At 36.4% G+C, this 25190-nt stretch overlaps 1 protein-coding gene across 2 annotated transcripts in view; it reads right to left on the bottom strand.

Annotated features, from left to right (window-relative positions):
* Nucleotides 1–25190, bottom strand: part of PRKD3 (protein kinase D3) — an 85202-nt gene that overhangs the window by 53756 nt on the left and 6256 nt on the right. Inside the window, exon 2 of one of the 2 annotated variants that reach the window (XM_042246268.2) lies at nt 23184–24136. The exons of the other annotated variant lie outside the window; for it this stretch is intronic. Coding sequence (XP_042102202.1) covers nt 23184–23471 — 288 coding nt within the window. The 5' untranslated portion in view covers nt 23472–24136. The remainder of the gene's footprint in view (nt 1–23183; nt 24137–25190) is intronic. 2 annotated transcript variants of the gene reach the window in all.

The raw sequence follows: 25190 nt of genomic DNA, 5'->3' as shown, positions 1-25190 counted from the left end.
CTTGTTGATTTTAGGTTAAAAAAATGTATTTCAATGTAGTTTTAATTATAAGAAGCAAAGTTGAGCATTTTTCATATGCTTAAGAGATAGCTATATTTTCTGTAAAGTGGCTATTCATTTTTGCCTGTTTCATGGATCCATAATCTTTACAACTTCAAATCCAACCATCCCTCAGAATGTTTCTCATTGTGTGGGACATCCTTAATAAGACCCGAACAACAGACCAAAAAGCACAAACAAAATCCCTGTATATTTAGCAGTATATATGTTGAATTTCTCAATATAGTATGATGCCAATAAAATACCCTATACAGAAAAAGGGAGCTTTTCCAAGAAAATGGCTTGTTTTTCTCAGCCAGGCTCCAGTATAATAAAGAAAAAAGGATAAATTTCCCCTTTCAATAGTATCATTTTTAAGAGGAAGAAATATTCTAGCAAACTAATGAAAATCAATTATTGATTACATTGTGAATTTCCATTTTCAGTGGACTCCTTTCTATTACTCATTCCAGAATACAAGTCTTACCTAATAAAATGGTAGAATTCGTTCTAAGCATTCTTTTCTCACAAGGGGGCGGGGTGTGTGTGGGAGCTACTTGTGACAAAGACCAAGATTAGAAAAGGAGGAGAGGTGGTAATAAGCTTAGTGTGAAAGTAAGTCAAAGTGAAAATCACTCAGTCGTGTCCAAGTCTTTGCAACCCCATGGACTATGTAGTCCATGGAATTCTCCAGGCCAGAATACTGGATTGGGTAGCCTTTCCCTTCTCCAGGGGCTCTTTGAACACTGGAGGCGGATTCTTTACCAGCTGAGCCACAGGGAAGCCCATCAGTTAACTGTCCTCTAGAAAAGCAGTTCTTAGCTGGGGTGATTTTGCCCTCAAGAAGATCTGGGGCATATCTTGAGTGTCTCAAAAATGTCTTGAGACACTTTCGGTTGTTACAACTTGTGGTACTGGTACCTGGTGGGTACAGGCCAGGGATGCTACCAAACATCCTACAATAAGCACTCCACAAAACAAATTCTCTGGCCCAAAATGTCGACAGTGCTGAAGCTGAGAAATGCTGCTCTGGGGAATAAAGGAGTCAAGAAAATAGAGGGACTGGAATATGTGGAAGGAAGCTGACAACCTTCTGAAATCTAGACATGCTTTTATTTCCTTCCCTTGCCCACTTCAGCCTTTATTAAAAGAAGAAAGAGGAAATGAGAAAAACATCAAAAGAATTAGCAGGGTAGAAGCAAAAGGCCTTTATTTTGGCCTCTTTCCAAATCCCCATTCCCCCTTTTCTGGATTTGCTTTCTACAACTGTGCCAATGACTTCTCTTGACTGTGCAAAATAAATTCTGTTCTCAGTTCATGTGGGAAAGTAACAGAATTTCATCACAAAGTTATCAAATTCTCACCCCTTATGCACTCACTTTGCCCACTTTAGATTCATCTGTCTTTGTTTCTGCATTAAAGATGGCTTCAGGAATAAAAAACAGATCTTATCTTTCTATAACTATCTCGTGAAAGTCATTTTCTATGTTATTAACTTATACTCGTCTTAAGTAAAAAGTTTTAGTACTTGCAAATAAAATTCCTTCAAGTCACACTATATTTTGGGAGTTATTTAATGTGAATAGTTTAAAGTTCGTATCATTAAAATTCTGTCAATAAAATGTTAGATGAAGGCTTCCTTGGCATCTCAGTGGCAAAGAATCTGCCTGTCAAAGCAGGCAGATTTAAAAAGGCATACTTTAAAAAGGCATACTTTAAAAAGGCATACTTTAAAAAGGAATATGAGTTTTAGTCTAATGGCAATGGGAAACCACTGGAGAATTTTAATGTACATTAAAAACATTTTTTAAAATGAAGCATAATGAATAAAGTACACGAATGTTAATTAGAAGATAGATAACTCTACACTCTCATGCCACGTAAACACCACCCAGGTCAAGATTAATAGAACATTTCTAGCATCACAGGTTTTCTCATATTCACTTAATTTGAAAAGCTGAAATACTAAAGTCATTTGATGCCAAGTAAATCTTCACAGTAAGTCTTTCTAATAATAAACCAGATGATAATAAATAAGCTCCAAGAGGGCAAGGGCATTCTCTTTGCAATGTTCCCTACTGAATGCCCAGCACCTAGAACTTAGTATCTAACAGGCACTTACCAAAAAAGACTGTTGACTGCTGAGCAAAGCTAAACTAATTTAACACTAAAATATTTCCCAGAAATAAATATAATTATTACTTTAACATCACTTTTTAGGAAACAATTTTATTGAAGAGAAGAATTTCAAGGAGTCAGTTCCCAAACACAGATAGAAGACACTAAAGTCTAGATGAGTCAACGAGAAAATTATTCAATGTGGACTCTGAATTTCATCATCAATCTCTAATAGAATGTTCCGAATATGGGATGCTAGACGAGCTGCTTCATTTAATACCACTTCTCTTTGACATAAACCAGAACGATGTTTTTTTCATTTTTTCTTTGTTTTTCAATTAGTTCTGCTTATCTTTAATTCAAACTTTCTGGATCTTTCTATTCTAGCCAAGGTCTTAACCTGAATATCCAGCAAAATTAAAACAAAACAAAACAACCTTCTTCCAGTTTGAGCCTCCAGATTAGTCAGTGGTTGCCTGACAGACACTGTCTTGCCAAGATAAAAAAACGCTGGGATAGGGTAAAGAGTAGGATGTCACCTAGCCATTGAACACAGCTGTAGTGAAAAGAATAGAGAGAGAGAAAAAAGAGAATGACAAGTGGTTTCTAGAACACAAAAGACACAGCTGGGGTTTTCGCTCTACTCTGGCAGGACCTGAAAATTACACCATGTCTGCAGAGACAATGTATTCAGTCAAAGGACAGACCAAAATCCTCCTAAATCAGGATACATAAACAAAGAGCCTTCAGGTCTTGTGTCATGTAAATGGTCAAAACTAAAACCAAATGTTTTAAATCAGTTAAAAGGAGACAGTCAGTTTTAGTTAGAATCATTTCAATTTCAGTAAACACCATTATAGCTTAAAATGATTTACTGTCTGCCAATTTCCTCTTACTCCAATTACATCTACTATCTTCATTCAATAAATTAACACAATAGCAGTGGCATTATAATAGTATTTCTAAGCCTCTTGGCAATATGAAAGTTGGAAACTAGCATTCACTGAGTGTAATAGTTGCTAAACATCAAGCATTATATTATGCAAAGCACTTGATCTCTAATTTCCTCAGAATTCCTAAAACAAATAACCCCAGTTCTCTAATAAGATGAACATTTTGTCTCCATTTTTAATAGTCTTTCATATGCTAAATACTAAAAATCAAAGGTTAGGAATAAAGCTAAGTTACTGTCATGGGTATAGCATGAATACTATACACACTTTGGCATTAACTAAAATTTTAATAACACTATAGAATCAATGATCTTCCCAGATTTAAAGAGATTTTAAAACCATGAATGTTACTATTTGGAGGGTACTAATCATGTGTCTGGCGTGCTGTGATTCATGGGGTCGCAAAGAGTCGGACACAACTGAGTGACTGAACTGAACTGAATCATGCTTCAGATGATGTAGTAAAGGCTTTACACTATTTACATTTTAAAATGGAGGTGAGTATGATGACCCTTGCATTAGATCAGGTTCAAAAGTCAAGTGAAGAAAGAAAGGGTCTATAACCACAAAACACAAAAAAGCTGCAGAATCAAAATCTTCACTTGCATCTGTCCCTTTGATTTGAAAACAGTTTCCTCTTTCTTAGATTATTAAATCTTTTAAAAACACATGCAAATAACAAAAAATAACAGAAGAGATTTTAAGCACTAATGTAATTTTGACATGGGGAATCCATGCATAAATACTGTTTCAATGGGCAAGGCCTGCTCCCTCAGTTGTGATTTTCTCATTTGCAATCTGATTCTCTGGTAGTGGCCTCCTGGCAGAGATCTGATCAGCCAATTTCTGCTTGGCTCAATCCTAGTTCTACCTACTGCTCAGCTCCGTCTGCCTTCTCCTGATTGCCAGTCCTACCAGTTCTTTGCATTTCGTCAGTATTAAGAACACTCCCTTTAGCGTATAAACTCACAGAAGGCACAGATACTGTGAGTTGTTAAGTTTGCTTTATAAACCAATATGAAGATACAGATATCTAACACAGGGAGGTTAAAAACTTACTTTCTTCGTGTAACTGTATCCATACTCATAATGGAAACTGTGTAGTATTTTTAAACACATTGAAGGCAAACTACAAATCCTCCTTTAAAGCTCTCAAGCTACAATTCACATCTAGAAGACATTCATATTTACTAATTTACTAAGACCCTACAACAGTACTAACAGAAGTTTTTGATTTCTCCCAACTTCATAATTTTATTTCTATAGACTTTAACTCCACATTTTTCAACTTCAGCACTACTGGCATTCTGGACCAGACAATTCTTTGTTGAGGGGATGGGTGGGGCAGCTCTCCCAAGCACTGTAGCAGCATCCCTTCCTGCTACCCACTAGATACCAGCAGCATTTCCTTTCCCCTATCTGTGACAACAAAAACAAAACACTTCCAGATGTTACCCAATGTTCCTGGGGTGGGGGGGTGTCAACCCACTTGAGAACCACTGGCTTAATTTAATTGTATACATTAAAATTAGGTACTGGGGCTGTAGTATTTGCCAATAAAGTAGTCCCAGTTTACATTCTTGGCCATCCCTGGTGTCTCAGTGATAAAGAATCTGTCTGCAATGCAGGAGACTGGGGCTCAATTCCTGGGTCAGGAACATCTCCTGGAGGAGGGCATGGCGACCCACTCTAGTATTCTTGCCTAGAAAATCCTGTGGACACGAGAGCCTGGTGGGCTGCAGTCCACAGGGGCGCAAAGAGTAGGACACGACCGAAGTGACTAAGCAGCAGCAGCAGCAAGCTACGTTCTCACAAGGAATATGAAGTTCACTGGTGTTCTCAAAGTGAAAACCTTTGAGAATTTCAAGTACTCTAGGAGAACCTGGCCTTTTACACAATCCCAGAAAAGACAGAGCTCCAGAAACTAAATATCTGAGCACCTAAACTAGTGACAGCAGGTTGGGCAAAACTAAGGCACTGATGCATGAAACAGTACAAACAAGAACACTGGTGTGTATTCACTCACTCCTTTCTCTCCGTGGCTCTAACAACTAGATGCTGTTTCATCACGGAAATAATTAGCACTAAAGATTATTTGCAGTATCATGTTTTTAGCAGTAAATGCAGGTACAATATGTCTTTTTAACAAACGTCTACTGAGTATGAGGCATCTGGGGAGACAGAGGAATAAGACAGAACCAACCTCAATGTGTAAGTGTTGGAAGCATTTCAAATTTTCAAAAAAAGGAAGCTAACTTTTTGGCCAAAGCTAAAGACAACAACAACAACAAAAGACACCCCACCCACTCCACCCTCAGGATGTGTCATGAAATTGGAGTGAATTCAAAGAGTGACCACTTTTGGTCACATCCAAGTTTTAAGCAGAACTCAATTATGAATGATTTGCTTGTTAAAGACATACATTCTTCGGGGGAAAAAAATCTGTGTACATGTTTTATACTACCTGTGTTAGTTAGAACTTGATCTGGTTTTTAACTTTTGCTTAGAATCATTGATTGCTCTCTGTTCCTATGAGGTTTCACCATATCTCACCTCTAATGGAAATACCAATTTCACTTTCCCCCAACTGAACACATAATACCTAACATTTATTTAGTACTACTATACTGAACATTTCCCACGTGCTTGTTTAATCGAATATCTTTGTGAGATACATTTTTTATCAACTGACCAAGTATTTAGAGATCAGTGTTTCTCTTACTAATATGCAAGCTCTTTATAGAATAAAGATATAAATCTTATGTAATATTTGGTGTAGTATCTCCCTGATCTTACTTTTTTATTATTTTTACATCTGCAAATATTACAATTTGGAATATTTAAATCTGCAAACTATTCTTTTCCTTTGTTTCTTTTTACTGTTCTGAAAGTAAGATATCTACTCATAAGTTTGATAAATACTCAACTCCACTTTATTCTAATTTTCCTTTGATTTGAATTCTCATCAGTTCAGTTCAGTCACTTAGTTGTGTCCGACTCTTTGCGACCCCCATGGACTGCAGCAGGCCAGGCCTCCCTGTCCATCACCAACTCCCAGAGTTTACCCAAACTCATGTCCATTGAGTTGGTGATGCCAGCTAACCATCTCTTTCTCTGACGCCCCCTTCTCCTCCTGCCTTCAATCTTTTCCAGGATCAGGGTCTTTTCAAATGAGCCAGTTCTTCGCATCAGGTGACCAAAGTATTGGAGTTTCAGCTTCAACATCAGTTCTTCCAGTTAACACCCAGGGCTGATCTCCTTTAGGATGGACTGGTTGGATCTCCTTGCAGTCCAAGGGACTCTCAAGAGTCTTCTCCAACACCACAGTTCAAAAGCATCAATTCTTTGGTGCTCAGCTCTCTTTACTGTCCAACTCTCACATCCATACATGACCACTGGAAAACTATAGCCTTGACTAGACGAAGCTTTGTTGGCAAAGCAATGTCTCTGCTTTTTAATATGCTATCTAGGTTGGTCACAGCTTTCCTTCCAAGGAGTAAGCATCTTTTAATTTCATGGCTGCAGTCACCATCTGCGGTAATTCTGGAGCCCCAAAAAATAAAGTCAGCCACTGTTTCCCCATCTATTTGCCATGAAGTGATGGGACCAGATGCCATGATCTTTGTTTTCTGAATATTGAGCTTTAAGCCAACTTTTTCACTCTCCTCTTTCACTTTCATCAAGAGGCTTTTTAGCTCCTCTTCACTTTCTGCCATAAGGGTAGTGTCATCTGCATATCTTGAGGTTATTGATATTTCTCTTGACAATCTTGATTCCAGCTTGTGCTTCTTCCAGCCCAGTGTTTCTCATGATGTCCTCTGCATATAAGTTAAATAAGCAGGGTGACAATGTACAGCCTTGACGTACTCCTTTTCCTATTTGGAACCAGTCTGTTGTTTCATTCTAGTTCTAACTGTTGCTTCCTGACCTGCATACAGATTTCTCAAGAGGCAAATCAGGTGGTCTGGTATTTCCATCTCTTTTAGAATTTTCCACAGTTTATTGTGATCCACACAGTCAAAGGCTTTGGCATAGTCAATAAAGCAGAGATAGTCTTTTTCTGGAACTCTCTTGCTTTTTCAGTGATCCAATGGATGTTGGCAATTTGATCTCTAAAGGTTCCTAACCTTTAATTCATGTAAAATTTATCTTGGTGTCAAGTATTAATCGGAGGTCTATGTTAATGCCCCTTCAACTGCTTAGTGAGTTTTCTAAATTCAAATTTCTGAAAAATGATTCCCTTTATTTCTCTCCTCCTTTGGCATGCAGTTAAGACGTACCACGGATCTATTACTGTGTTTAGTAGTGTCTGGTTTCAGTTTTTCACTTCCCTTTCTCTCTTATTTTTCAGATTTTTAACAATGCTTTTGACTACTTTTTCTCCCTAATGAACTTTAGAAAAACATTATCAGAGTAGAAAGAATCCCAATAAATTTCTTTTCCCCAATAAAATTCTGAGTGGGAAAAATAATTTAATTTGGGTAGTACAAATTATATACTATCAGTCTTTCTTTTTCAGGAATATAATAATATATTTATTTCACAAAGCCTTTTTCTTAAGCATTACACAAAAATGTTAAATTTTATTTTTACTTATATTCATTTATTTCTTAAGATAAGTATCAATAAATACTTTCAATCACTTTTTCCCTAACGGAAATGGCCATGTACTCTTGGTCAGTTTTATGTCCCTCTTGTAATATCAAAAGATCTAACATAGTTTCAATGAGCTCTCCTCTCCCTGTATCTTTAAAGTTGCTCTTTCTGGCAGTTCAGTCTTTGGGAATGTTCATACAATACAGGAAGATCTGAATTCCACTGTATTAACTATAGCAGCCTATAACGGTATAGAAACCCAGAAAAGCACATTTGCTCACTTACTGCTCAACAACAGTAAATAACTAGTTAAATCAGTTGAACTCAAAATTATGACCCTGAAGTCACATCTGTAATCACATTAATCTAAAGAAACTTATTCCCTGAGGAATACAATATACGACAATATTCTAAGACAAAAGTCACAGGTTTTCAGGAACTAAAAGACTGCACATGAAACTCACACATAGAGCCCAAGAACAGAAGATTAAATAAACCACAGACACGATAACATCATTAATCCCCAACTTTCTGCATCAGTAAAAAGGAGCATTAGTGGACCTAATAGAAAACTTCAAATAATTTACCCATAGTGATCAAGGAAGCAATCAGTTGTCTTATACAAAGTAGAAAATAGATTATGACACAAATGTATATTCCATAAAGCACAAAACCAAAAGTTAACATAAACTTAACTGGCGGGTGCTTTCAGTGATTTCCGGATCACAGCTGATTTCTTATAAACCCTCAAATGAGAAAGGATCCCAAAGTACAAGGTGGTTAAAGTTCTGTTTAGTTACATTTGGAAGCCACTAAGATCAGACTAATATGCAATATTATTGTTGAGCTAATATTTACTGTGTGATTACTATGTGCTGGGCTAAGCATTTTATAAATATAATCATTTAATATACATGTACACACACACAAACAAAACCATGGAATGAGTACTATTTTAAACCTCATTTTCCAGATAAGAAACCAAACTTGCACTAGTAAGTGGTAGAGACAAACCCAAATTTGACTCCCAAACTCATGTTTAACTACCAAACTATACTGTTTCATATGGATTCTTTACTTATTCAGTTAAGAGACATCTGTTGAGCACCTGCTGTGGACATGATGTTTGACCTCACAGAGACGGCATTTTTATGGTGGATAGTTTCCAAGTAAAAGAACAATTACAATCAATATGATGAAAGTTAAAATATAGCTTGTGCAGGATACCAGATCTAACCCAGGCAGAGGAGGTCAGAAAAAGACTTCCTGGAGGTGTAAGCAGAGGATATGGCAGGGGAAGGGTGTTCCAAGGAAAAGAGCAGCAGGCACAAAGCCCTAGTAATAAGACAGAAGATGGCAGATTGGAGCTTAGGAAGTAATCTGGACTAGTGACATGCCTTTGGAAACCATAAGCATTTTCTCTAAGTATTCTTGTAATAATACCTTACATAAATAATCACATATTTCTGTTACCGGCTCACTGCCAGCAACCAGAAATGTTTGTTGAGTTAGTTGCAGGAAAGTGAAGAGAAAAGAAATTACCATGAATTCTTGAATAACCAGGTCTAGTGCATATAAAATTTAGAACATACTACGAAGCAGAAGCACAGAGCTTTATTCATTTGACTGGGGAAAAAAAAAACACACAAAAAAACCTTCACATGTGCACAAATAAGACAGGTTTCTGTTCTTCTCTGACTGCTAAAGGATGTTAAAAGGCATCCTGCTGTATTCATGCTACAAGCTAGCAAAGTAGTCTTGGGGCACTGTACCAGCAGCTGAAGTTTAGTTCCACAGGTGAAGGACTACAGTTGGTGATAACAAAAGTAAACAGTAGGGTTGAAAACACTGTCACAACTCCCCAACGAGATGACAGTTCTCCCTTTGAGTCATGTACCATTTTGTACCTTTATTTCAGGACTTAGCGTCATCTAGCCTACATAACAGTAATTTGACATTCACTCACCTTCTCTTTGTCTAGAGCATAAATCACTAGGGGCAAGGAATTTATCCTTTATCTTGATAAGCTCCACAGTACCGGGCACGGTGATTGAACAGTTTAAGTGTACCACAAATGTCTACTCCACTGCATGAAGTAGTAACAGATAACGGCACTGAGAAAAGGGATAACTGGGTTATACTATCCAGCTCTCTGTAATCGGACAAGCCAAAGAAATGAAATCACCAGCATTTTTTTAATATAAGATTTTGAACTGCCATATTAACCTATAATTAGATGTAGACCTTACTGAATTTTTCTTTAAATTGGAAGATAATTGTTTTCCAATGTTGTATTTGTTTCTGCCCTACCGAATCTTTGAATTACCAGATCTCTTAAAAATATATTATTACCAGTATGTAGAAAACAATGATATCAAGCTCATACAACAAATTACACAATTTTAAATACTTAGAAAAAATATCTTCAGATTATTACTTATCTGGCCATTTAGAAAAAATATTTTCAGATTATTACTTATCTGGCCATTTATGCTTGTCAATTTCCATTAAAGTAGAGGTTCATGATTTGGGCTGCTCATGAGAACCACAAACAGAGCCACAGATGGAGCTCTTATGCAAACTCTGCACCCCCAGGAAGTATGACTTCACTGGTCTAGGAAAGGGTCTGTTAAGCTCCCTGGTTATTCTCAAGCACAGTTAAGGTTGAAAACCACTGTTACAAACTAAGTCATATTTAAGTTGCACAGAAGCACCCAACCACATGGAGCTTATAAATACTTTTAAAATGTTGACATTAAAAAAAAAAATTTGCTCATTAGGAAATGTTCACTGAAGGGTAATTAAAAAATTTTCCAGTGTACCTGCTTAAAAGTATTGGATAAGATTTTGTAAGAAAAAGACACAAACACTGAAGTCAAGTCTTCACTGGTCAAAGTACATGTAACCAATTGAAAAACTTATCAAAAATGACTGAATCATGGAAAACTCTGACAAGGAGCTTGGTTCACACTCCAATCTACTTTCACAGTAGGCTGGGATTGAAAACAGTTTTAAAAATGTACTAGTTCAGGTGTGGTCATAGCACAACCTGGAGACAATTCAAATATAGCTTTCTTACTGCACTAAATAGGCTTCCCAGGGACTCAGTAGTCAAGACTCCACCTTTCAACACAGGAGATGCCAGTTCAATCCCTGGGTGAGGAAGAAGGAAATGGCAACCCATGCCTGGGTTCTTGCCTGGAGAATTCCATGGACAGAAGGAGCCTGGCAGGCTACAATCCATGGGGTCACAGACAGTCAGATACAACTTAGCGACTAACCGACAACAACTGCACTACATGTTTCAAATGAAAGTCTGGATTAGACAGAAAGAAGATGAGGAGGAAAGCAAACAAGAATTCTGAAAGTGTGATAGAAATAATACAGGAAAAGACTAAGAAGGTTCAATGAATACAAAATTCTCAAAAGTTGAAGAAATTATATTCTCAAGACCAAACTTAAATTCCAGCAACAAAACAAAAAGAAAACCACAATAAGGCACATGATATTCAAATCGCTGAAAACCAAGAGAAAAATCTAAATGAAGACAGATAAAAAGGAATGTTGCATACAATTCAGATCCAACATAAAGTAATAAAGAGTACCGCAAGTGTTAAACTGCAAGTGTTAAGCAGGTGAGTGGATAAATATAAAAATCATTTTTCTCAGTTCTAACTTTCTAAAAACCTAATTTACTGTTAAAAGCAAGAAGAATAACAACTTACTGAGAGATCTATAACAAAGGTCAATCCTCATTATTTGCAGATTCTGCATCTGTGGATGTGCCTACTTGCTAAAATTTACTTGAAACCTCAAAATCAATACGCTCTGTGCTTTATCAGTCATTTGCAGACATGCAGAAAAGGTGAAAAATCTGTCACCCTGCATATTTCCAATTGAAACCGAACAAATCAATGCTTTGGCCTTCTTGTTTCAGCTCTCATAGTGTAAAATGCATGTCCTTTTCATGGTCTATTTAGTGCCACGTGTTCTGGATTTGGGGGCTTTTTGATGGTGACTTCTCTGCTTAAAATGGCCCCCAAGCATAGTCCTGATGTGCTGTCTACTGTTCCTAAATGCAAGAAGGCTATAATGCACCTTATGGAGAAAACGTGTGTTAGATAAGCTCCATTCATGCATGAGTGACAGGGCTTCTGTACATGAGGTCAATATTAATGAATCAACAATATATACATTAAATAAGGTATTCTGAAGCAGAAACATATACAAAACAAGGTCATGTATTTCCTGGTTGACAAAAATGTATCCTGAATGCTCACAGGGACGTAGCCCTGTGTTCTCCCTAGAAGCAATGGTGCACTATTCACTAATACAATGTCTGAGATCATGTGATGAATACCACAAGTAATGAGAATCAACTGCATGCAGTAATAGAGTATGTGACAACAAGAGCACAAATGACGACAGCAAATAGAAATATACTATTCCAAGGAATGCATTACACTACACAGAGTGGGAGGATATTGTTTAAAGACAGTTGATAAGATAATGATAAAGCAACACTTGGCAAATATTTTCTATACAAGGCCAGAGAGTAATTATTTTAGGTTTGGTGGCCCATACAGTCTCTGTTACAGCTACTTAAGGCCACTGTTGTTCATGAAAAGCAGCCACAGGCAAGATACAAATGAACAAGCATGCTATGTTCCCATAAACTCTATTCGTAAAAGAAGATAATGGGGCAGATTTGGCCCAAAGATGTAGTTTGCTGACCGTTGCACTAGAGCAATTGCTAAAAGGAATTTTAGGAGTATACTAAAACAACAGTTTAAAACAAAATGGAATTACATAACATACTCAATTTAAAAGAAGGCGGGAAAAAGAGAAAATGATTCAAGACCTAAAGAGAAAAAACAATATATTTAAATTCATCTATACTAAAACTTGTGTTAAACACAAGGTCTAAACACTTGAAAAGCAGAAATTGACAGAGTAAATTTAAAAAGCATGACCCAACCACATGTACTCTACAAAAAGCCCACATTACATATGAAGAGAGGTTAAAAGCAAAAACATGTGAAAAGATACCACAATGCAAATACTAAACAACAAAAAAGCAGGAATGGTTATATTAACACCGAAATTGACTTCAGAATAAGATATATAACCAAACATAAAGAAGAAAAGTTATACTAAAAAAGAGATCAACATATCAAAGGATGTAAAAATCTCAAATGTGCTTCCAAATAACAGAGCTTCAAAAAATATGAAGTAAAAATTGATTAAAACTGAAAGGAAAAAAAAACTGCAAGGAGAGACAAACAAAACTAAAATTATAGCTGGGAGATTTTAATACTACTTTCTTAGTACATTACAGAATAAAAAGAAACCCGTTAAGATATAGAAAACAACATCAACCACTTGACCTGTTATAGAAAACTCCACTATACAAAAGCAGAATACATGTTTTGAAAAACTGCAAATATAACACCCAGAATATACCGAAGGACACAGTCCTACACCATAAAACAAATCTCAATAAATATACAGGTTGAAATCATACAAAGAATACTCTTGAGCCAAAACTGAAATAAAGCTAGAAATCAATACAACAGAAAAATATCTGAAAAACCTCCAAATTCTTCCAAATTAAACAATCAATGGACCAAAGAAGATATCATAAGAGAAATCAGGCAGTTAACTGAATAAAATAAAAATATATCAAAGTCTGTGATACACAGCTACAGTAGTGGTTGGAGGGAAACTTATACCACTAGATTTATAGCACTTAAAGGGAAAAAGACTAAGCTTCTACCTTAAAAAACAGAAAAAATAAAGCAAGTTGAACCCCAAAGGAGGTAGAAAAAAGGGGGGAGAAAGACAATAATAGAGAAAAATCATTAAAACCAAGAACTACTTCACTGAAAACAAAGTTGATAAAACCTGTAGCCAGAAAGAACAAGGACTGAGGAGGGGAATAAACACAGAAATTATAAATATTAGGAATGAAAATGATACCATTACTAGAAATCCTACAGATTTTAAAGGATAATGGGAGAACATAATGGATTTGGTAACTTGCATGAAATGAAAACTTTCCTCTAAAGACACAAATTACCAAGGTTCACTCAGAAAGAAGTAGACACTTGAATAGCTCTATGTGCACTGAAGAATAGAAATTGAGTTTAAAACCTCCTCATAAAGAATATTCCAGGCCCAGGTGGCTTCACTGGTGAGCTCTATCAAACACTTACTTCAGAAAGTAATATCAATTTTACACAAATTTCTTCAGAATACCGAAGAGGGAGGGAAATAATTCCAAAATCATTTTGTGAGACCAATAATACCCTGTTAACAAAACCACACAAAGATAATAGAAGAAAAAATGACAGGTAAATCTTAAGAAAATATAGGTAAACTGAATCAAACAAAGTATAAAAAGGAAAATATATGGTGACCAAGAGAATTTGTTCCACAGATGCAAGGTTGGTTCAACATTTCCAAGTAAGTCAATGTAACTCATCATATCAACAGAGAAAAATACATAGATAGAGAAAAAGTATTTAATAAATTTCACAATCATGTGAGATAAAAGTTTTAGCCAACTAGGAACAGGAACTTCCTCAACCTGATGAAGAACATCTAAAAAACTTTATTTCACACCTAATGATAAAAGACTGAATGCTTTCCTTTTAATATTGGGAACACAGCACAAACGTCCTCTCATCACTTTTATTCCATATTGTACTATACAGGTTTAGCCTCCAGTGCAAACCAAGAAATGAAACATTGGAAGACGAGACATAAAACTGCATTTGCAAAAGACAAGATCATCTGTGTAGAGAACCCTAAAGAAACTTTAAAAGTTACTAGAACTAGTTTAGCAAGACTGCAGGACAGTGTGATGTACAAAAAACAATTATATTTCTAATGCTAAAATGAAAAATCAGAAATTAGAAAATTTTAAAACCTCATTTAAAACTGCATCAGAAACATGAAACACAGGTAACAAATGATGTACACAATTCTGGTGGGCTTTTTGATATAAACCACAAAGCTGATTTTAACATTTATATGAAAATGCAAAGGGTGTCAATTGGGCTAAACAGTTTTGAAAAAAAAAAAAAGAACAAAGTTGGAGGACTTCACACACCTGACATCATAGCTTCATAAAACCAGAGAATTCAAGATAATGTGGAATTAGTTTAAGGATATCCCTGGGGTTGGGAAGATCCCCCAGGGAAGGAAATGGCAACTCACTCCAGTATTCTTGCCAGGAGAATCCCATGGACAGTGGAGCCTGGCAGCTACAGTCCATGGGATCACAAGAGTTGGACATACTGAAGCAACTTAGGCTAGACGCAGTTTAAGGATACACACGTAAGTTGACAAAACAAAACAGTATGACTGTGTCCTTATAAAAGGGAGAAGTTTGTAGACACAGTCAGATACTTATAAATAGAAAACGAAGTGAAGACACAGAGAGAACATGATACACAAGCCTTGGCTTCCCTGGTGGCTCGGCTGGTAAGGAATCTGCATGCAATGTGGGAGACCTGGGCTCCATCCCTGGGATGGGAAGATCCCCTGGAGAAGGGAAAGGCTACCCACTCCAGTATTTTGGCCTGGAGAATTCTGCAGTCCATGGCAAAGAGTCTTTCACTTTCACCAGAAGCTGGGAGGGGGCATGGAACAGATTCTTGCTCAGTCCTCAGAAGGAACCAACTCTACTGATCCTCTGATTACAGATGTCCAGCCTCAAGAACTGTCAGAAAATAAACTTCTGTTGTTTAAATTATGTAGCTGTGGTACTTTCATACAGCAGCTCCATGAAACGAATAGATAACAGCGATAAAAAGAGCTAAAATTAGGGCTTCCTTGGTGGCTCAGTGGTAAAGAGTCTACCTGCCAATGCAGGAAACATGGGATCAATCCCTGGTCCGGGAAGATCCCACATGCCACACAGCAGCTAAGTCTGTACGCCCTAACTACTGAGCATGTGCACGAGAGCTCCGCGACAAGAGAAGCCACCTCAACAAGAAGCTCATGCACTGCAACTAGCCTCCGCTCGCCGCAACCGGAGAAAAATGCCCACACAGCAACAAAGACCCAGCACAGCCAAAAGATAAATAAATGTGAAAAAAAAGACCTAAAATTACGAAACTTCTAGGAGAAAACATAGGACAAAATCTTATTTTCATTTAGGCAAATATTTTTTTCACATGAAACAAAAGCACCATCCATAAAGGAAAAAATTTATTGTACTTCATTAAAATTAGAAACTTTGGCTCTCCAAATAACATTGTTAAGAGTGACGAATAAGAGTATGGTATAATTAAAAGTATTTAACTTATATCAGATAAAATAGAATTAAAGCCAAAAACTAAAGGGGTTAATTCAACAAGAGGATATACATTTGTAAATATGCACCCAAACAGAGATACCTCAATATATGAGCATACATTTTAAAAAACTGAAAGGAGAAATAGACAGCAACACACTAGTATCCAGGGGCTTCAATCTCTCACTGTTGGACTTCCCTGGTGGTCCAGTGGTTACGAACCTTTTGCCCATGCAGGGAACATGGCTTCAGTCCCTGGTCTGGGAAGATTCCACATGCCATGGGGCAACTAAGCCAGAGCACCACAACCACTGAAGCCTGCATGCCTGGAGTCCCTGCTCTGCAACAAGACAGCTCACCACAATGAGAAGCCCTCACACCACAGCTAGAGAGCAGCCCCCACTTGCTGCAACTAGAGAAAGCCCGCATACAGCAATTAAGACCCATCTCAGCCATAAAAAGCTAAAAAAAAAAAAAAAAAAAAAAAAAACCACTGTCAAAAATGGATAGATAATCCAGATGGAAAATCAGTACAGAATATTGAATTTAGGCTACAAATACACTTAACGGAAATTTACAGAACATTCCATGCAAAAGCAGCAGAATGTATATTCTTTTCAAGCACACAGAAAACATTCCCCAGGGTGGATCAGATGTTACAGCACAAAACAAATCTTAATAAATTTAAGAACAGTGAATCATATCAAGCCATCTTTTCTGACCACAATAGTGTGAAACTACAAATCAATTAGAAGGCAAAAACACTGGAAAATTCACAAATATGTGAAGATTAAACAACATACAACTGACTAACCAACAAGTCAAAGTGAAATCAAAAGAGAAACAAAAAAATATCAAGACAAATAATGGAAACACAATATACTCAAATTTATGGGATGCAGCAAAAGCAGTTCCAAGAGGGAAGTTCATAGCAATAAACACCTACGTTAAGAAAAGAAAGATCTCAAATAAACAACCTAACTTTATATCTCAAGGAACTATAAAAAGAAGCAATAGTAGTAGAAGGAGGGAAATAAAGATCATAGTGGAAATAAATGAAACAGAAACTAGAAAGACAACAGAAAACAAATCAATAAAGCGAACAGCCGGGTTTTTAAAAAGATAAAATAGAGAAGCCTTTATACAGACTTAACAAGAAAAAAAATTACAACTGATACCACATAAATACAAAGGATAAAAGGCTACGATGAACAATTACACACCAACAAACTGGACATTTAGAAGAAGGGAACAGATTCCTAGAAATGTGCAACCTACCAATCTTGAATCATAAAGGAGTAGAAAATCTGAATAGATCACGTAATAGTAAGGAGGTTAAATCAGTAATCAAAAAACCTCTCAACAAACAAAAGATAAGAACCAGAGGGCTTTACTGGTAAATTCTACCAAACATTTAAATAACAATCCTGCTCAAATTCTTCTGAAAAACAGAAGTGGGGGGAATACTTTCAAACTCATTTTATGAAACCACCATCAATATCCTGATAATAAAGCCAGATAAGGACACTACAAGAAAATTACAGCCTAGTATCCCTGATGACCACAAACACAAATACCCTCAACAAAATATCAGCAAACTGAGTTCATTAAAAGGATCATACTCTCTTGGTAAGGTTGAAATAGGAGAGCAAAAATGGCTAGCTTAAAACTCAATATTCAAAGAACTAAGATCACGGCATCCAGTCCCATCACTTCATTGGCAAATAGATGTGGCGGGGGGGCGGAAATGGAAACAGTGGCAGACTTTATTTTCTTGGGCTCCAAAATCACTGCAGACTGTGACTGCAGCCATGAAATTAAAAGACACTTGCTCCCTGGAAGAAAAGCTATGACCAACCTAGACAACACATTAAAAAGCAGAGACATCACTTTGTCAACAAAGGTTTGTACAGTCAAAGCTATGGTTTTTCTAGTAGTCATGTGTAGATGTGAGAGTTGGACCATAAAGAAAGCTGAGCACTAAAGAATTGATGCTTTTGAACTATGGTGCTGGAGAAGACTCTTCAAAGTTCCCTGGAGAGCAAGGAGATCAAACCAGTCAATCCTAAAGGAAATTAACCCTGATTATTCATTCGAAGCACTGATGCTAAAGCTTCAATACTTTGGCCACCTGATGCAAACAGCTGACTCATTAAGACCTTGATGCTGTGAAAGACTGAAGGCAAGAAAAGCAGGTAAAAGAGGATGAGATGGTTGGATGGCATCACTGATTCAATGGACACGAGTTTGAACAAACTCCGGGGGACAGTGAAAGACAGGGAAGCCTGGCGTGCTACAGTCCATGAGGTTGCAAAGAGTCAGGCATGACTTAGCAACTGAACAACAACAACAAATAATCAAGTGGCATTTATTCCAGGGATGAAAGGATTTTTCCAACACACCACATTAACAAAATGCAGCATCCATTCATGATAATACCTCTTAACAAAGTGAGTGTAGAAGGGATGTACCTCAACATAATAAAGACCATATATTATCAGCCCACAGCTAACATCATATTCAATGCTGAAAGGCTGAAAACTTTTCTTTTAAGATCAGGAACAAGACAGGACGTCCACTTTTACTACTTTTATTCAACACAGTATTTACTGGAAGTCCTAGTCAGAGCAGTTACACAACAGAAAAAAGGCATACAAATCAGAAAGGAAGAAGCAAACTGCACATCTGCAGATGAAACAACACTATATACACAAAACCATAAAGGCTCCACCAAAAAACCTGTTGGAATTAATTGAAAACTTCAGTCAAGTTGCAGGATACAAAGTCAATATACAAAAATCAATTACATTTCTATTAATATACACTAATAACAAATCATTGGAAAGAGAGCAATTTTATGTGCCATGCATCAAAATGCAACTGTAGAAGACATAAATAAATGGAAAGATACTCTATGTTCATGAGCTAGAAGAATTAATATTGTTAAGATGTTCATACTACTCAAAATGATCTACAGATCAATGCAATTCCTATCAAAATTCCAATGGTATTTTTCACAAAAAAAGAAAAATAAATCTTAAAGTTTGTATAGAATCACAAAAGACTCTAAAGAGCCAAAGCAATCTTAAGAAGAACAAAGGTGGAGGTATCATGCCTCTGATTTCAAACTATACTCAAAGTCACAATACTGGCATAAAAATGGACATGTTAAGTGAATGAAAAAGAACAGAGGCCAGACATAAACCCATGCATGTATGGTCAATTAATTTATAACAAAGGAGCTAAGAATAAACAAAGGAAAAGGGCAGTCTCTTTGATAAATGGTGCTGGGAAAACTGAACCACCACATGCAGAAGAATGAAACTTAAGCCCAGTCCTACACTATACAAAAAATCAACTGAAAATGGAATGCACACTTGAACACAAGACCTGAAACCATAAAACTCCTAGAAGGAAACATAGGAGGGTAAACTCCTTCACACTGATCCTAGCAATGATTTCTTGGATTTGACATGAGCAGCAAAAGCAAAAATAAACAACTGTGATTAAATCAAACTAAAAGCTTCTCTATAGCAAAGGAAACCATTAAAAAATGAACTGGAGAAAATATTTGCAAATCTTGTATCTGATAAAGGATTAATATCCAAAACACATAAAGAACTCATATAACACAATATCAAAAGAAAACAAGCCCCACCTATCAATTAGAGTAAAAAATGGGCAGAGGAACTTAATATCCATTTTCCCAAAAAAGATACACAAACGGCCAACAAGTAAATGAAGAAGTGTCCCATCAATAACCAACAGGGCAACGCAAATCAAAACCACAATGAGGTTATCATCTCCCACCTGTTAGAACAGCTATTGTCAAAAGGGTAACAACGCATGCTGACAAGGATGTGGAGAAATGGGAACCCTGGTGCACTGTCGGTGGGAATGTAAGTTGGTGCAGGCACTATGGAACAGTACAGAGGTTGCTCAACAAATTTAAAAACAGAATTACCATGAGATCCAACAATTCTAGTATACAGTCAAGGAGATGAAATCACTATCTTGAATGAAATCTGCACCCTCATGTCAGGGCATCATTATTTACAATAGCCAAGACATGGAAACAACCTCTATCTCCACTGATAGGTGAATGGATACAGAAAATGTGATGTGTATATACAAAGAGAGACAATGATATATTATTCAGCCATAAAAGGAAGGAAATCCTACTATTTGCAATAATATGGATGGATCTTGAAGGCATTATAAGTGAGATAAGTCAAACAGAGAAAGACAAATATCATATGATTTCACTTACATTTGGAATCCACAAAAACCAGAGCTGGTGATTATTAGAGCCAAGGGGTCAAAGGTGGGGAAATGGATAAAGTGGTCAAAGGGTACCAATTTCTTATTATTATAACATAAATAAGTTCTGGCAATATAACATACACCATGGTGACTGCAGTTAACAATATTTTCTATCTGAAAGTTGTTAAGAGAATGGATCTTACAAGTTCTCACCACAAGAAAAAAGGAAAAAACAACTACGTGTTTTTTTCTGGTTCACAGCACCAGAACTTGCTGTGGGGATTAAGTAGAAAGTGTGCATGAAGCTCCTGATGTAGAGCAGGCACAAAATAACTGTTGTCAATTATACTCTTCCTCTTTTCCCCTCCCGTATCATTGCTTATCCTGATTCTTTTGCCTTGGTATATACTCCTTCCCTCCCATATCGCTGAAAGGCTATTCATTCTTCAAGTATCAGATGAAATGCTACATTTCATATGAAGCCTTTCACATCTTTTTATCAACCTGAGAAGAGCACTTTTTATTTTAGCTTCACGTTTTACTTTTCATATTTTACTGTGGTGAATGTTTCCCTTACCAAACTATAAGCTTTTGGAAGGAAGGGACAAGATATGGTTAATCTACTTCCTAAAATTCACCAGTACTCTACCTTTAGAAAGTTTAATACATATATTTACTAAGAACAGAAATAAGAAAACAAGTATGCCCATCAGAGTGCAGGGAGTTAACCTAGAGTTGTGCATGTGCAGGTAGTGAAGTAAGTGATTAGCAAGCAAGAACCCAAGACAAGAGAGAAGATAAAAAGAAGAGAACTTCTGACGTGGTTTTTCCATCTCCCAGATAAGTTAGGGATCCATGAACCTCTCTATAGAACCCCAGAAACTGAGCTGTCTCCCTTAAGATTTCTTTCCTGTTGGGACTTGAGTACATTGTTCCTTGATACTCCTTTCTCCATCTGTAAAGACCTAAATTTAGATTAAATGATTCAGAATTTCACAGTTGGAATTACATACTAGAAAACACTCCAACTCAATCATTTGACAGATATGGAAATGTAATCCACAGAAGTTAAATTATGCAAAGTTATACAGTTAATAAACAACAGAGCTGGGAATTCCCTGGTGGTTTATGGGTTAGAACTCTGTGTTCTCAATGCTGAGGTCCTGGGTTCAATCCCTGGTTGAGGATCTAACATCCGGTAACCAACCGTGTGGTACAGCCAAAACAAACATACAAACAAACCAACCCACGAGAGCTGACCTAGTTACAAGCGCAATACTCTTCTTCACTATGCTTAAACAACAGTTAGAATCCTGGCGTAAGTCAAAATGAGTGTGTAATATGACCAGGAGACATATATGCTATATATTTTTGCCAAATACATCCCCATATTACCACAATACTGATTCAAATTCAGTCCACCATGATATTCATTTTATGCTGGCTATCTCTAAAATTAATTCTATTTTATATTTGCATGAAGTTTACCCTGAGTTATCTTTTCGTGAGCTGCATCTTGTTTATCCCTTTGGTGTCACTAGAATTTTTCACAGATTATAGTTTCCCAAGCACTTGACCCATCTGACATCCATATTAATGAGGGAGCCACATTAACCCTATATAGTCCTGTAGATAATCAGTATGCCTCTGTAGAAATAAAACAACTAAGGAAAGTTTCCAAAGGTCAAAAACTCAGTAATATAAACTCTACCAAAACATTAGTTATGATTTCTAGAGGGCTCAAAAAAGAGAAATAATAAAGTTACAAACTATATTTAAGTCAAAAACCCTACCTTTAAGTTAAAAGCCAGCAAAAATATTTACTAAAACCTCTGTTAACTGATGAAAGGGAAACTAAAAGTGAAGACACTTAAAGACATATAGATGGGCTACAGATCTACAAAAAGATATCTAATCTTACTCTAGGCCACATTTAAATAGATGTCACTGTTAACACACAGGAGATATGGGTCATTTTCACAAACCACATAACATTTTTTGACTGTTAATTACCTCTACATTAGAAGATAGGGACAAACCACATGAAGCATAAGGAACTGAAACAAAAACAGTAAGAGGAGGAGTATGAATCCAAATATATTAATCTTACTGATAGAATTTTTAAAACATAAAGTATACTAATTTGTTTGAAACATAGGCTTGGTCCATTAAAAAGAAAGTGTAACCAATTCATACTACTTATATGCATAGTTTTATGATAAAATGTAGAACATACCAGCTCATCCATCAAATCAAGAATACTAAAGAAATTCAGCCAAGAGTCCTTAAAAAATGGCAGGGTATGGGGCAGGGGATGAGTGGATTAAAAAAAATAAAATCACCCTCAATTTTTAAATATCCATATATTTTGATATATATTAAAAGCTCATTTACCTAATTTTTAAACACAGAGAGTGTGGTCCTCCGGCAGTTTAAGTGAAATCAGGATCAAAAGGGAAGGAAGAGGGTGTACAAAAGGGCAGCACACAGGGCCCCTGGGAAGAAAAGGTGAGGACCTGGACTCAGCTACCTGGATGGCTGGGCCCCCCATCCTCTTGGTAAGTACCCTTGATGCCTTTTTTGTGCCTCCTATTAATACTTGCTGACTTTTCTCTGAACACTAGTGAGACTGCTTAAGTCCTCTTGACTTTACACTGATTCTCCTGGTCTTAAAGAGACAAACTGAATTAGTATTTTAAAGCCTGGATATAGTCTCCAGCTGTTAGACTCTGACATTTCAGACTATAGGCTTTTAGTCTATTAGGACTCTCCCAAACGGTCAGAATTAGGATATAAACACCTGATTGATTCATCCATATGAGTTCACTCATTGTTGCATGCATAATTTACAGAAAAGCAGTAGAAACAATATTAATTAGAGAAACTGTTGACATAAATAGCATGCACAGTACCTTTTGGTAAACAATGGAGCAGACAAGGTCCTTGACAGCAGATAAAGATAGTTCCTGGGCTTCGATGGTAATGCTCTCCCGTGTGAGGCCAATCTGCAGCAGGAATGAGACTGTATGCACTGAGCCTCTGGAGTTCGTGAGTGACGGTGCACTGAAGCTTCCATTAGAGAGTCGCGCAGAGAGTCCTGTTTTAGGACTTGAACACGGAGAAGGAGCTGGAAGCACAGCAGGAAGAGTGGCAGGTATTACAGACTTCTGAGCTGATGGAGGAGAATTGTTTGCAGACATCTGCCTTTTTTTAATCTTTTAAAACAGTTGTCAATTCTTTTCCAATGGTTATGAAGAGGCCTTAAAATCACAGCGGTAAAAAAATGACTGTAGTTTTGGATTTAGTTGAAAGCTTCTTTACTTCCTCTTTTAAGCCACTCATGCTGATGATGGCAAGTTCTACAACTGTGAGTTGACTATACCAAAGGTCCCACTTCCCTTAATATCAGTCCCATCAAAAAAGTCTTGTTGTTAGGACCACAACCAGGGTTTGGGGAAGGATTTAACATCACTGAATTATCCTCATCAGAAAAGAGTTGGCACTGTTTATCTACTAAACATCTTTACCTATTTTCTTTTAAGTCTACTCTTGTCTCTCTCTTTAAATTTCAGAAAATACATAATGAATAAAAGGTGTTTTTCTGTCAAGTAAAATCCTCCTAGTTTAAAAATTAAAAAGTGTTTAGGATTAATCTATTCAGTTTGTATCCTTTGATTCATTGATCTAACAGGACACTTTCTCAAATGTCCACCCTTATATCACCTTCTCACATGTCCTCATTTTCATTTTGAAGGAGTAAATTTTTCCAAGATTAAGCACAAAGCTTTTTAAAATAGAACAGGTATATTCCACTTGATGAACGCGTCCACTGAGAAAGGTTGATGCTTTCTGAAATGTAGGTAGCCTGGAAGAAATTTAAAAAAAAACTTTTAGTATTTTATATTCACTTAACATTATTTTTAAGTTGTAAGAATCCTTATGCTTTCTTTAAATAAGTTTTGGTTGTATGTTTATAATTCACCAATAAATTTTAATGGGTAGCCATTTTATTGGGGCCTAGTTATCACAGCCCATAATTTCAGGGACAGTCTCCTGCTCAAAAAACAAAACAGAAACAAAACACATCCCTGACATTCCTCATTAACACTTGAAACTTAAGGAAGGTCAAAACACTTTATTCCACAAATACACAACTAAGTTATGACAAAAACAGAAAAATAGAAGGGACAAAAAAGAAAAGTAAAACTGATATTGTCACAGAAATAACGTAAGTACCACTGAGTCGTACAAAAGATATATAATATTGCCCTAATGTAGACAAGAGTATTCTTTTTTGTATTAAAAGTTTAAATCTAGACAGAAAACTAAAAAAGCATACACTAAACACAGTTATACGGCACACAAATAAGTGTAAAAGACATAATTAGGACAGGAAGATCGGAAAAAGTGATCGTCACAAAAAAATTTCTAAAAGTAAAAAGAACACTAAGCACGGTTATATTTATCACAGTTTTTCATAAAGACAGTTCAAAAACTAAAAGCGTGACCTCATGGCTAAGCGAAATGGCTCAAAAAGAGATGGATATTTCCATTTAGGTTCCATCACATACCTGTAAACAATCCTAATAACAACAGAGTGAAGCACTCCAAGCAGCTGCAGAACAGCTCTCTGGACAGTGGTTAACAGGACTAAATAAATTAGGATGAAGATAACATAAGATCAAAAACATACAGATATAGGATTAGGAATGAGAAAGTTCAGGAAAACTAAGGCTTAAGAAAAAAGTGCCTAAAGATAACAAAAGCTTTTAGAACTACATTCAGATAAACAATCTGTAACTCATCTTACATTGTACAGCACTTAACATCTTATAAACGTTTATACACTTTCTCATGATATCTCTTTCGAACTTGACAACGCAAATACTACTTTATTATTTTTGCCGATGAGAAAACTA

The sequence above is a fragment of the Ovis aries genome, chromosome 3 (genome assembly GCF_016772045.2).
Source record: "Ovis aries strain OAR_USU_Benz2616 breed Rambouillet chromosome 3, ARS-UI_Ramb_v3.0, whole genome shotgun sequence".
Classification (NCBI taxonomy): Eukaryota; Metazoa; Chordata; class Mammalia; order Artiodactyla; family Bovidae; genus Ovis; species Ovis aries.
Note: the sequence above shows the minus strand (reverse complement) of the source record. Positions and strands in the feature narration are given on the sequence as shown.